This window comes from Aedes albopictus, chromosome 3 (genome assembly GCF_035046485.1).
Source record: "Aedes albopictus strain Foshan chromosome 3, AalbF5, whole genome shotgun sequence".
Classification (NCBI taxonomy): domain Eukaryota; kingdom Metazoa; phylum Arthropoda; class Insecta; order Diptera; family Culicidae; genus Aedes; species Aedes albopictus.
Genome location: NC_085138.1, coordinates 318,920,695 through 318,933,474, shown reverse-complemented (window position 1 = coordinate 318,933,474; position 12,780 = coordinate 318,920,695). Strand labels below are relative to the sequence as shown.

The window sequence follows — 12,780 nt, the reverse complement described above, 5'->3', positions numbered from 1 at the left end:
TCTTTTTTTCAAGAAATATTCAAAAACCAAAAGCTCTAAACATTTCACAACAAAAGTCCAGGGTTTTTTAATTTTCAAAAATTACAATAAACATTCCTCTGGAAACTATTCCGGAAACTCTTCCAGAAATTCCACCAGAAATTTCTTCAAGAACTTACCCTGTAATTCCTCCATGAATTCCACTAGAATCCACAAGAAATTTCGCCAAAAATTTCACTACGTCATTTTTTAGAAATTCCAGGAGTTTCTTGAGAAATTTTCCTTGATCTTTTGAAAAATTCCTTCAGATATTTTCCGGGATCTCCTGCAGGAACTCTTCCAGAAATTTGGCCACAATAATTCTCAGAAATACTTATTATGGAATTCTTCCGGGGATTTATCAAGAATTGTTTAAGAACATGCTTCAGGATTTTTTCAAGCAGTGTCTTGAAATATTTCTCCAGTAATTCGTCTGGTAGTTTCAACGGGAAATCTACTTAGAATTACTAGCAATCTCTACAGAAAATCCACCAGAAAGTTTTCAAGGATTTTTTCCAGGAGTGAAGAATTTCTTCAGGAGTTCATCCAGGAATTTCTCCAAGAATTTCAGCAGTATTTTCACAAAATTCCAATGGATATTCCATTAGGAATTTCTTCAGGAGTTCATCTAAGAATTTCAACTGAAGATCCACCAGGAAATGCTGCAGGAAGTATATTCTACAACGAATTCCACTACGAATTCCATCATCCATTTTTTCCAAGAATTTAAATAGGAATTCTCAGGAATAACTTCGGAAATCCTCGACGAGTTCCACCAAGAATTTATTCAGTCTTTAATATAAAATTTCTCAAGGAATTTATTCAAAATTTTCTCAAAAAATCCTTCAAATCATTCTTCATAAATCTTTCCAGGTATTTCTCCAAAATTCCTCTAAGAGTTTCTTAGGAAATTCCACCAGTAATTGCACAATAAATTTCCTCAGGGGCCATCCATTAAGTACGTCAGGGAAGGAAGGGTTTATAAAAATGTGACAAGAAATGTATTAAGTATAGGAAAAATCTGTACGAAGGTGGCAGGGGGGCTCGAAAATCCCTATTTTAGCGTGACGTACTTAATGGATGCTCCCCAGGAACTCCTCCAGGAGTTCCAACAGAAATTCCTCCAAGAGCTCTACCAGAAACTTTCAATATGCATTCCCCCAGAAATTACTCCAGAATTTCTCCTGAAAATCCACCAGGAACCCCTCCAAGACTTTCCCAGAAATTCCACCAAATGTTCTTCCATAAATTCCACCCAAGATTCCTCTCCGAACTTCATTACGTTTTTTTTTGAGAAAACTTGTTTTAATATTTTTTCACATATTTCACCGGAAATTTCTTCAAAATTTCGTTCATTTTGTGCAGAATATTCTTCAGAGTTTTTTTTTGGGATTTTCTTCACTAATTTCACCAGGAATTTCCCCAGCAGTTATTTCACCAAAATCCCAATGGGTGCTCCACCAGGAATTCCTCCAAAAGATTCAACAGGAGTTCTTCCAGGAACGTTTTCAAAAATTTCTGAATGATTTTCAGCAATATTCTTTGGAGATTAGTACTGATTTTTTTCTGGGAAGCTATCAAATACTTTTTCAAAATTTCCACCGGATACTCCTTACAGTATTCCCCCAGGAACTCCACCAGAGACTTCGCCAAGAACTCGACCTGAAGCCATTCTAGGAAATCCACCAACGAGAAATTTCACCACGAATTCTTTCAGCAATTACACCAGAAGTTCTCCTGGAGCTTTAGTAATTTTCCGTATATTTTTCCGGCGGAATACTCTTGAAATTCTTTCCCGGATAATCCTCTGGAATACCTGCACAATTTCTATGAGACTTATTTACGAATGCTTTGAGAATTCCCAAATAAGTTTCAACAAAAAATTGTCACAGAACTTCTTTAGGAAGTTTTTTCTAGAATTATCCCGGGATTTACCAAGAATTATTCCAAAAACTCTTTCAGGAGTTTCTCAAGCATTCCTCCAGGAATTCCTCTGTGAATATCACCAGGACTTCCTCTTAGTATATCAATAACAATTCCTGCAGGCATTACACCAGAAATTCCTTCAAGAATTCTTCAAGCAATATTCCATGTAGTTCATTCAACAATTTTACCAGGAATTCCTCCACGAATCACATCAGTGTTTAACCCGAAATTTCAACGTAAATTTTACCAGAAATTCCTCCAAAAATCCTCCAGGAATTTTACCATGAATTCGTCCAGGATGTTTTCTGGAATTATTCCGGGAATATACTAGAAATATCTTCCAGAATTTCTGGAATCTTTCCAGAATTCTTAGGGGTCTCTTCAGTTATTTCTTCAAGAATTCCCCCAGGAATTTCTCTGTGAATTTCACCAGGACTTGCTCTTAGTATATCACTAGCAATTCCTGCAGGCATTCTACCAAAATTTCCTCCAAGTATTATTCAAGTAATATTCCCTGTAGTTCATCCTGGAAAAATTCTAAAAAAAATCATCAGGAATTCCTCCAGGAATCACAATTGTAATTTACCCGAAATTTCAACGGAAATTATACCAGGAATTGGAAATTTAATCAAAAATTCCATCAGGATTTTTTCTAAGAATTTTCCAAGGAATGTCACCAGATTTTTTTACGAATTCTTTCAAAAACTTTTTTGGGAATTCCTCCAAAAAAATCCTTCAGAAGTGTTCTCCAGAAATTTCTCTATAGTTCCTCCAAAAATTTCTTTAGAAATCATCTAAGGTAAGTATTTCTCAAAAAAATCCCCCATAAATTCCACAAGGAATTTACCTAGAAGCTCCTTCGAGAATTCTACCAAAAATTTCTTCAAGAATTCCACTAGTTCCTTAGGGAATTCAACTACGATTTCTTTTAAGAATTTCATAACAAACCTCCAGTTTTTTTTTTTTATTTCAATTTTTTTCTCAGGAGTCGGTCCACGAATTTTTCCTGAAATTTCCGCAGTGATTTTACCAAAATTCATATGCAAATTTCACCAAGAGTTTACTCAAGAAATTAAACAGGAGTTCTATCAGGAATTTCACTACGTTTTCCTCCAGCAACTCCACCATGAATTCCTTCTGGACTCGCGATTTCTGCACAGAAAAAAATATGTAATTAAAATTCAGCGAGAAATCATGCACATAAATGGAATGCAAGAGTTTGTGCATTTTTACATGAGATATAATGTAAAATTACATTACCTTCGTGTATATTTCGCCAACTATCGCGTAAACCATCATGGACACCGACCGGTTACGCGACTATTAGCGGAAATTTACACGAACGTAACGTAATTTTACATGATATCTCATGTACATATGCACTAACTCTAGCATTCCCTTTATGTGCATGATTTTTCGCTGAATTTTACATGAATATTTTTTTCTGTGTGGATTCCTTCTGGACTCGATTTAGTCCAGGTTTTTTTTTTCTAAAATTTCACCAGGAATTTCAACAGAAAACATAAAAGTAAATTTTCGTTTTTGTACAGAGATTTCTTAAAGAATTTTTCCAGAAACATGTTTTGAAATCCCTCCAGAACTCCTCAAAAAATACATCTAAAAATTCCTTCTGAATTTCCCCCTAGAATCCCTCAAAGAATTCAATCATAAATTTGTCAACGAACTCCTCTATGAACTTTACAACCAAGCTCCAGGATTTTTGCAAAAAAAAATCTAGAAATTAATCCAGAAACTTCTCTGAGAATTCCTCCAGAAATTGCTTCAGGTATTTTGCCAGAAATTCCTTCCGAAATCCCGTCAAAATTTACACTGAGAATTCCTCAGACGAATGATACAGGAAATCATCTAGAAATTTCTTCAGAAGCTTCCTCCAAAAATCCTTTCAGGAATTCCTGCAAAATTTTCATTACAACATCTTCAGAAGTCACTTAAGGTATTTCTCCAAAAATCACCCCAGGAATTCCATTAGGAATTTACCCTATCCTCCGAGAACTCCACCGAAAACTTCTTCAAGTGTTCCCTCAGGAATTAGATTCTCTTAGGGAATTCAACCAAATTTTTTTTCCTTATAAGGGAACCAACGTTTTTTTTGTATCCACGTTACGCCAATAAATTTTGGACACTTGTTTTTGCCGTAAGTGTCCAAAAAATATTGACACGTTGCAGTATCTGAAACATGTTGGTTATTGGAATTATAACAAATCCAGGGATTTCTTGAAGAATTTATCCAAGAACTTCTTTTGAAATCCCTCCAGAAATTCCGTCAGAAGCTTTCCGAAGAAATCCATCCAGAATTCCTCAAAGGATTTCTGTAGAAATTGCCTCAGGCATTTCTCTTGAAATACATCTAGAAATAACTTCAGAATTTCCACCAAGAATTTCTTAAAAAAAATTCCACTATAAGTTCGTCAACGAATTCCTTAAAGTACTTTAGAATCAACCTCCAAGATTTTTTTGCAAAAAAAAACAAAAAGCGTTCCCCTAGCAATTAATCCAGAAAATTCTCATAGAGCTCCACCAGCAATTCCACCAGATATTTCATCACGAGTTCCTGGAGGAATTGCACCAGAAATTCCTCAGCGTTCTCCTTCAATTTCCATGGAATTTCTCGTTCAACTTTTCCAGAAATTTCTTGAGGAATTTCTTCAAGAACTTCTTTGGGAATCCCGCCAGAAGCTCCCTTCAGAAGCATTCTCCAGAAATCCCTACTGGAATTCCTCCATCATTCCTACAGGAATTCCTCCGAAATTCTTCAGAGAATTTTTTTCCGAAATCGCTTTAGAAATTGAGCTTGAGCTTGATTGACCGCCCGTGGATGCTACTCCAGTATCGCCAGACCAACTACACTCACACAAGGACCAATGAGATAACTGCCGGGGACTAGCAGGCATCTTCAGTGTGTGAGCGTTGGTGATCTTCTATTTTTAGGCGACAATGGCGCCTGCCACGTCAGGTTGCAGATCAATGTGGGGAAGGGGTAAGGAAGTGATGATTGCAATCGTTTGTATCCACATCTGGCCGAATATACCTCTGCGCCAGCACAAATTCATGCGGATGTTGGAGTGTTGGTGGGAATTGGTTGGCAGAAGGTTCACACATTGGTGTGTGGATACCAGGGGAAGGTGATAGAATTGTGTGTTTTTATTATTTTGAAGATGTGCGGCACAGTTCGCTTGATTGCATAACTTGTAGGCGTTTTCTAATAGGATTGTGACACTGTGCTGTGAAAGTTTGGAAGGAAGGGAAACGGCTTTCTCAACCCGTTTCTGTTCTAGCGACGGCTATGAACATGTTTATTTACATGAGTTGTATATGTAGAGAGCAGAGAGAAAGTATATAGAAAGATACAAAGTAGGAGGAAAGGGACGGGCCAGGGATTGAACCCAGGACCTTCTGCATGTAAATCAGAAGCGGTAGCCACTAGACCACCAAGCCCGTCCTTTTTCCGAAATCGCTTTAGAAATTCCTTCAAAATTCACACTGAGAATTCCTCAGACGAATGATACAGGAAATCCTTCAGAAGCTTTCTCCAGAAATCCTTCCAGAAATTCCTCCAAAATTTCCATAACAACATCTTTAGAAATTGCTTAAGGTATTTCTTAAAAAAAAAAAAACAGGGATTTACCCAGGAGCTCCTCCGAAAACTCCACCAGACATTTCTTCGAGAATTTCATCAGGAATTCCTTAGGGAAACCAACAACGGATTCCTCTAAGAATTTCACAACAAACCTCCAGTTTATTTTCAATTTTTTTACTCAGGAGTTGGTCCAGGAATTTCTTCAGGATTTTTTACTGAAATTCTAGCAGTGATTTTACCAAAATTCAAATCGAATTTCACCAACAGTTTATTCCAAGAATTTCACCAAGAGTTTATCCAGGAGTTTCATTAGGAATTCGTTCAAAAATTTCGCAACGTATTTCTCCAGGAACTCCACCTCAAATTCCTTCAGGAATTCTACCACGATTTTGTCCCAGGTTTTTTTTTCTTAACATTTCCCCAGGAATTTTCCTAGAAAATATTGAAGAAAAGTATTGAGAAATTTCGCCAAGAATTATTGCAGGGATTTCTTAAATAATTTCTCTTGATACTTGTTTTTAATCCTCCCAGAAATTCCATCAGAAGCTTAGCCAAGTTATCCATCCTGAATTCCTCAAAGAATTTCTTAAGAAATTGCTTCAGCTATTTCTCAAGAAATTCCTTCGGAATTTTCACTAAGAGTTCGTCGAAGAATTTCACCAGAAATCCGTCAACGCATTCCTCTATTCTGTATTCCACAGCCAACCTAATGGGCATTCCCCTAGGAATTAATGTAAGAGTTCCTCTAGAGACTCCTTCCGGAGCTTTCTCTAGAAATCCGTCCTGGAATTCCTCACAAAGCCCTACTGGAATTCCTCCGAAATTTCTCAGAGAATTTCTTCAGTAATCACTTTAGGTATTTCACCAGAAATTCCTTCAAAATTGTCACTATCATCAAGAAATCCAACAACAAATTCCTATAACAACTTCACAACGAACCTTCATAATTTTAAGCATTCTCTCTGAAGTTAATACAGAACCTCCTCAATAAATTTCATCACGAATTCTTCCAGGAACTCTGCTCCAGGAATTATTTGAGGAATTCCTTCATGAACTTCTTTGGAAACCCCGCCAGAAACTCTTTCAGATGCTTTCTCCAGAAACCCCTCCTGGAATTGCTCCTAAATTCCTCAAAGAATTTCCTCAGAAATTGATTCAGATATTTTCCATAAATTAATTATTAAATTAAATTAAATTAAAAAAAATCAATAGGCATTACCCCCAGAAATCGATCCAGAACCTCCCCCATTAATTTCACCACTTCCTCTAGGAATTACACCAGAAATTCTGCCACAAACTTTGTTCATTCCAGGAATTTCTTGAGAAATTACTTCAGGAGCATTTTTGAAAATCCCTCCAAAAACTCCTCCAGGAAGTGCACTAGAAATTCCTCTGAGAACTCTTTCGGAAGCTTTCTCCAGAAATCCTTCCTGGATTTTTTTCAAAAATCCTTACAGAAACTCTTCCAAAATTCCTCAGATAATTACTTCAGAAATTGCTTCAGCTATTTTACCAGAAATTCCTTCAAAATTTCCATTGGGAACACCTCAAGGAAGTTCCTCGAGGAATACGACAACAAATTCCTCTAAGAGCTTCACGATGAACCCCCAGGATTACTTCTAAAAAAACAATTGGCATTTTCCAGAAATTAATTCAAAACCTCCCCCAAGAAATGCATCACGAATTCATCCAGGAACTGCACCAGATATTTCTCCTGGAACTATATTCCAGGAATTCCTTCAGGAACTTCTTTGGCAATCCCTCCAGAAACTCCTTCAGAAGCTTTCTCTAGAAATCCCCCCTGGAAACCCCTACAGGCTTTCCTCCGAAATTCCTCAAAGAATTCATTCGCAAATTGCTTCAGGTATTTTTCAAAAAAATCCTTCTAAAATTCCTTCAAAATTTCCACTAAGAATTCCTCAAGGTTTATCCTCAAGTAATCCAACAACAAATACCTCTAAGAACATTTACAACGAAGCCCCAGGTTTTTTTTTTCTAAAAAAAATCAATCCAGAAGCTCTTCCATGAATATTTGATGCAATTCCTGGGGGAATTCAGAAACTCTATCTATTCCAGGTATTTCTTGGGGAATTTCTTCAGGGAATTCTTTGGGAATGGCATTAGAAACTTCTCTGAAAACTCTATTCCAGGAATTTCTTGAGGAATTTCTTCAAGAACTTCTTTGGGAATTCTTCCGGAAACTCCTTCAGAAGCTTTCTCGAGAAACCTGGAATTCCTCCAAAATCCCTGCATTCCCTTAGATGTTAATTCAGAATTTCATCACGAATTTCTCCAGGAACTCTATCTATTCCTGGAATTTCTTAAGGTATCTCTCCTCGAACATCTTTAGAAATTTCTCCTTAACTTTCTACATAAGCTTAAGGCTTTTTACGGCATCATCAGCATCGGCAGCCATGTTGGATAAGTGGCTCGAAATGTCAAAGTGATAATTCTCTGCCACCAAAGCGAATATTTTTGTGAAAAAATATCATCCTATATGCTCACTCACAGTGATTGTGATGATACTTTTTCAGGTGCGTTGCTGCATAATTGACAGTTTCAAATCACTTCAAAAACGGGAGGCAAATAATCATTGAAAAGTCAATGATTCGTTTGAAAGCTGAGTGCATCATGACACCTTAATCTATGAATTGCTTCAAAATTCCTTCAAAAAGTTTCCTCAGAAATTACTTCCGGTTCTTTTTTTTTTTAATTTCTCCAGAAATTCTAGAGATTTCTCCAATGGCTTCCCCTGAAAGCTCTTGCACAATATCCAGTAAATTTAAGAAGATACATTTCACCCCCTTCTCCTCCCATTAACAATTCATTTTTATGACCGTTGTTTCCTCTCTTTCTCCCCGATTATTTCCAGCCCATCATCAAAAGCCCCGAGCAGTCGGCTTAGTCAGTCGCGACCGGCACCTAATATGTCCGCTCCCTCATGCTGGAAGATTCTGACGCGAAAGAAAATCCTCTCGATCGACGGTGACGGCTCGTCCGGAGCGGACAATGGCAAACTGGGACGGATACTGAACACCTACGATCTGACGGCGCTGGGCGTTGGAGCCACCCTCGGCGTTGGCGTGTACGTACTGGCCGGCCACGTCTCCAAGGACCAGGCCGGACCGTCGGTTGTGCTGTCCTTTCTGATAGCGGCCGCTGCCTCCTTTCTCGCTGGTAAGTAGGTTGTAGGGCAGGTGGGAATTTCGGAGATTTTTGAACGGCCGTTTTTGTACGTATTTAGGCCTTTGCTATGCGGAATTTGGAGCCCGAGTACCAAAGTCCGGTTCGGCATACATCTACAGCTATGTATGCATTGGAGAGTTTATGGCGTTCGTCATCGGTTGGAACCTGATGCTGGAGTATATTATCGGTTCAGCAAGCGTGTCCCGGGGGTTGAGTCTGTACATCGACACGTTGGCAAATGATACGATGAAGATTCGGTTCCGGGAGATTGCTCCCATGGAGTGGGACTTCATGTCCAGCTATTTTGACTTTTTTGGCTTTTCGGTGGCGATCTTGTTGGGAGGTAAGTTTTGGGTAGATTACGGACACTTCACAGATATTGCAACTCCACCTTCGTTTCGACAGTCGCCCTGGCCTTCGGCCTTAAGAAGTCAACCATAGTAAACAACTGCTTCACGGTGCTCAACATCGGCATTGTTTTGTTCGTGATCATCGCGGGAGCGATCAACGCGGACGTCTCCAACTGGAACGTCAACCCAGCCAACGTATCCACAATCTACAACGTAGGCGAAGGAGGGTTCTTCCCCTTCGGTTTCGAAGGAACCCTGCGGGGAGCAGCGACCTGCTTCTTCGGGTTCGTCGGATTTGACTGTATTGCCACAACCGGAGAAGAGGTCAAGAATCCACGCAAGGCCATCCCTCGGGCAATCCTGCTATCTCTCTGTACGATCTTCCTGGCGTACTTTGGGGTCTCGACGGTCCTCACCTTGATGTGGCCCTACTACAAGCAGGACGTCAACGCACCGCTGCCATTTGTGTTCAACGAAATCGGGTGGACGTTTGCCAAGTGGACGGTGGCCATCGGAGGGATCATCGGACTGGTTGCCAGCCTGTTCGGTGCCATGTTTCCACAGCCGCGGATCATCTACGCCATGGCCCAGGACGGACTGGTGTTCAAGGCCTTGGGAGAGGTCAGCCCGCGGTTCAAGACGCCCGTGTTTGGCACGCTTTGTGCTGCTTTGCTGACCGGTACCATGGCCGGTTTGTTCGATTTAAAAGCTCTAGTCAATATGCTATCGATCGGGACGCTGATGGCGTACACCGTGGTAGCGATCTCAATACTCATTCTAAGGTAAGTTCAAGTTACTTGGATTGACACTGTTTGACTTATACACTAAAACCTCATTTAAGGTAAGTTATGTTTATGCACTTTAAATGTATGCACCTTTTGCAGGTCCTATAACAGTTCCCCGAATTCCATTACCCCGAAAACAATCTCCCCGAAAGCCAATACTCCGAATAGTCCAGTACCCCGGATTTCAATACCCCGAATAACATTACCCCAAATAGCCCATTTCCCCGAATACCAATACCCCGAATAGTCTATTTCCCCGAATGTCAATTCTCCGAATATTACCCCGAAAAAATATTTTCCAATAGTTATTGTTGAAGAAAATTTATGTCTGTGAAAAAATGGTTCAAATTTTCATAAGAGATTTTGCCTTTTTTTGTGCACAGGCTATTCTTTTTCTTTCTAGATTTAGGCGTAAGGGGTCATGCACAAATTACGTCACGCTTTTAGGGGGAGGGGGTTTTTGCATAACGTGACGACTCATATAACAATTGGTGACGTCCCATACAAAAAGTGTGACATAGGGGGGAGGGGGGTTTAAAAAAGGTCAAATTTTGCGTGACATAATTTGTGTATCACCCCTAATAAGATTATGATGTGGAGCAAATTACAGATTTTACCATCTTTTATCATAGGTTGTTCTTTCGTCTCTTATTGTTATAGTGAATTTATGTTAACAAAAGCAGCAGTATTATATGAAATTGTCATCTACTTATCACACAGTATCGTTTTTTGAAAATGAACTACTGCTCTATATCTTAAGGCTCGAAAGAATAGCACTTGAACAAAAGAAGGAAAAATATCTGATATTAAGTTTCATACTATTTGCATTTAATGTCAGTGCATTACAAATTTTATGGTGGACACTATTTTCTGTACATCTGAAATTCTATGGGAAGAGTGTTATGTATTGAAAGGCATTGTTTTGTAGGGTAACGGCATTCGGGGAAATGGGTTTCGGGGTAATGTGTCATTCGGGGTAACGATCTATTCGGGGTAATGACTTTCGGGGTATTGGTTTTCGGGGAAGTGGTATTCGGGGTAATGGTATTCGGGGAACTGTTATAGGATACTTTTGCATGCCATGCATAAAAAAGGCAGGGCTGTTTAGAACCAATAAATATTGTGCATAACAAAATGTAATAATTACGGTAACTAAAGCGGAGAGCAAAGGGCAAAGATTGCAGGGGCATTTCAAGAGATTCCGAGGGGTTTCAAGGTGGTACCAGGAGATCCTAGGGGCAATTCGAAGGGGGTCCCACGTGGTTTCAGGGATCTAGCAGGAAGTTTCGTTTAAGTGGGACTCAGGGAATTCCAGGAGGACTCAAGGGTGCTCCTGAAACTCTCTGGATCACCCTTGAGTCCTCCTGTTGTTTCAAGGGGTCTCAGTAGAGTTCCAGGGAGCCTCAGGGGCGATTCAAGGAGTCTTATGAGGATCCAGAAGATCTCAGGGGCGTTTCAAAGAGGTCCCAAGGGATGGGGCTCCAAGCGCGTTTTAGCCGATCCCAGCGGGTTTCTGAGGGGTACCTGGTGGTCTCAGAGGCGTTTCAGGGGTACCTTAAGGTCTCAAGTGCATTCTAAGGGGTCTCAGGGGCGTTTTGGGGGATCTCAGGGATATATCAAGCGATCCTAGCGGGTTTTGGGTGTTCCGGGAGGCCTTAAGGGTTTTTCAGAGGCGTTTCAGGGGCATTTTAAGGGGTCTTAGAGGGCTTCTAGAAATGCCTAAGGAAGCCTAAGCGAGAAATCATAGAGGTGAGCCGTTTGGGTGGAAAGGTCTCAGTTGGTTTTCAGGGGGTACCGAGAGGTCTGAAGGGCGCTTCAGGGGGTTCTTCTTCTTCTTCTTCTTTATGGTTCGACGTTCGTAAAAATAGAGTAGGTGTCACACGCATATCAAAGTCGTGACAGAGCTGTGAAAGCGACTCTCTACGTGTTGAGTGTAATTTACATTCACCTCGTGGAGAGTTGCCTTCGCAGCTCCTTCACGACTTCGGTATGCGTGTGCGACCCCTACTCTATTCGGCAAACTTTTAGACAAAACCACAAGGCAGTCGTCTATACATCATTTCTTGATTGCACGTTTCTGAGGTGAGAAAACATCAAGTGAGTGTAACTCTCTGCAAGTGAGTGTTCCCATCCTTGCAGGGGGTATTAGGAGCGTTTCAGAGGGTCTTAGGAGGATTCCAGGGGCCTTTCAGGAATCTCAGTGAGTTTTCATAGGCCTTTCAGGTGTTTTCAGGTACCTGGAGATCTCATGGCCGTTTCCAGGGCCGGATCTAAGGGGGGGCCGGGGGGGCCCGGGCCCCGGGCCCCCACATTTTAGGGGCCCCCACAAAAACATTTTTTGGTTGCTAACACTAGCTTTATTTTTCATATTGCTCAAGTACTGTTCGAAAATAAGGAAAAATATTTTTGGTTATCTCTCCGAAGGGCCTCCACATCCGCTCGGGCCCCGGGCCCCCACGATCCTTAATCCGGGCCTGGCCGTTTCAGGAGATGCAACGACGGCCTAGGTGCGCTTCAGGGGGTTTTAAGGACGTTTCAAAGGGTCTCAAGAAGTTTCCTAGGTCGTTTCAGAGATCTCAGGGGGTTTTCATTGGCCAGTCAGAGTGTTCCGGGAGGCCTTGGAGTGTTTTCAGAGGCGTTTCAGAGGCATTTTAAGGGGTCTCAGAAGGCTTCTATAGGTGTCATAGGAAGCCTCAGCGAGAAATCATGGAGCTTGTCAGAGGCGTATGAGAAGGTTCCAACGAGTTTTAGGGGTTCTTAGAGGTGTTTCAGGGGGTCATATAGACGAGGCGGTAAACGCACGGGAATTCAGCATGACCATGCTGAGGGTGACGGGTTCGATTCCCGGTCGGTCCAGGATCTTTTCGTAAAGGAAATTTCCTTGACTTCCTTGGGCATAGAGTATCTTCGTGCCTGC

The 12,780-nt window shown here is 40.8% G+C and overlaps 2 protein-coding genes and 1 long non-coding RNA gene across 4 annotated transcripts in view; all 3 read left to right on the top strand.

Annotated features, from left to right (window-relative positions):
• LOC134284183 (uncharacterized) overlaps window positions 1–12,780 on the top strand; it is a 531,430-nt gene that overhangs the window by 235,485 nt on the left and 283,165 nt on the right. The gene's annotated exons all lie outside the window — the stretch shown is intronic.
• LOC109401173 (cationic amino acid transporter 3-like) overlaps window positions 1–12,780 on the top strand; it is a 236,086-nt gene that overhangs the window by 201,288 nt on the left and 22,018 nt on the right. The gene's annotated exons all lie outside the window — the stretch shown is intronic.
• Window positions 1–12,780, top strand: part of LOC134283943 (cationic amino acid transporter 2-like) — a 95,986-nt gene that overhangs the window by 64,084 nt on the left and 19,122 nt on the right. For both annotated transcript variants that reach the window (XM_062842658.1, XM_062842657.1), the window contains exons 2-4: window positions 8,415–8,719; window positions 8,787–9,071; window positions 9,134–9,860. In XM_062842658.1, the coding sequence (XP_062698642.1) occupies window positions 8,470–8,719; window positions 8,787–9,071; window positions 9,134–9,860 (1,262 nt within the window). In that variant the 5' untranslated portion in view covers window positions 8,415–8,469. The remainder of the gene's footprint in view (window positions 1–8,414; window positions 8,720–8,786; window positions 9,072–9,133; window positions 9,861–12,780) is intronic.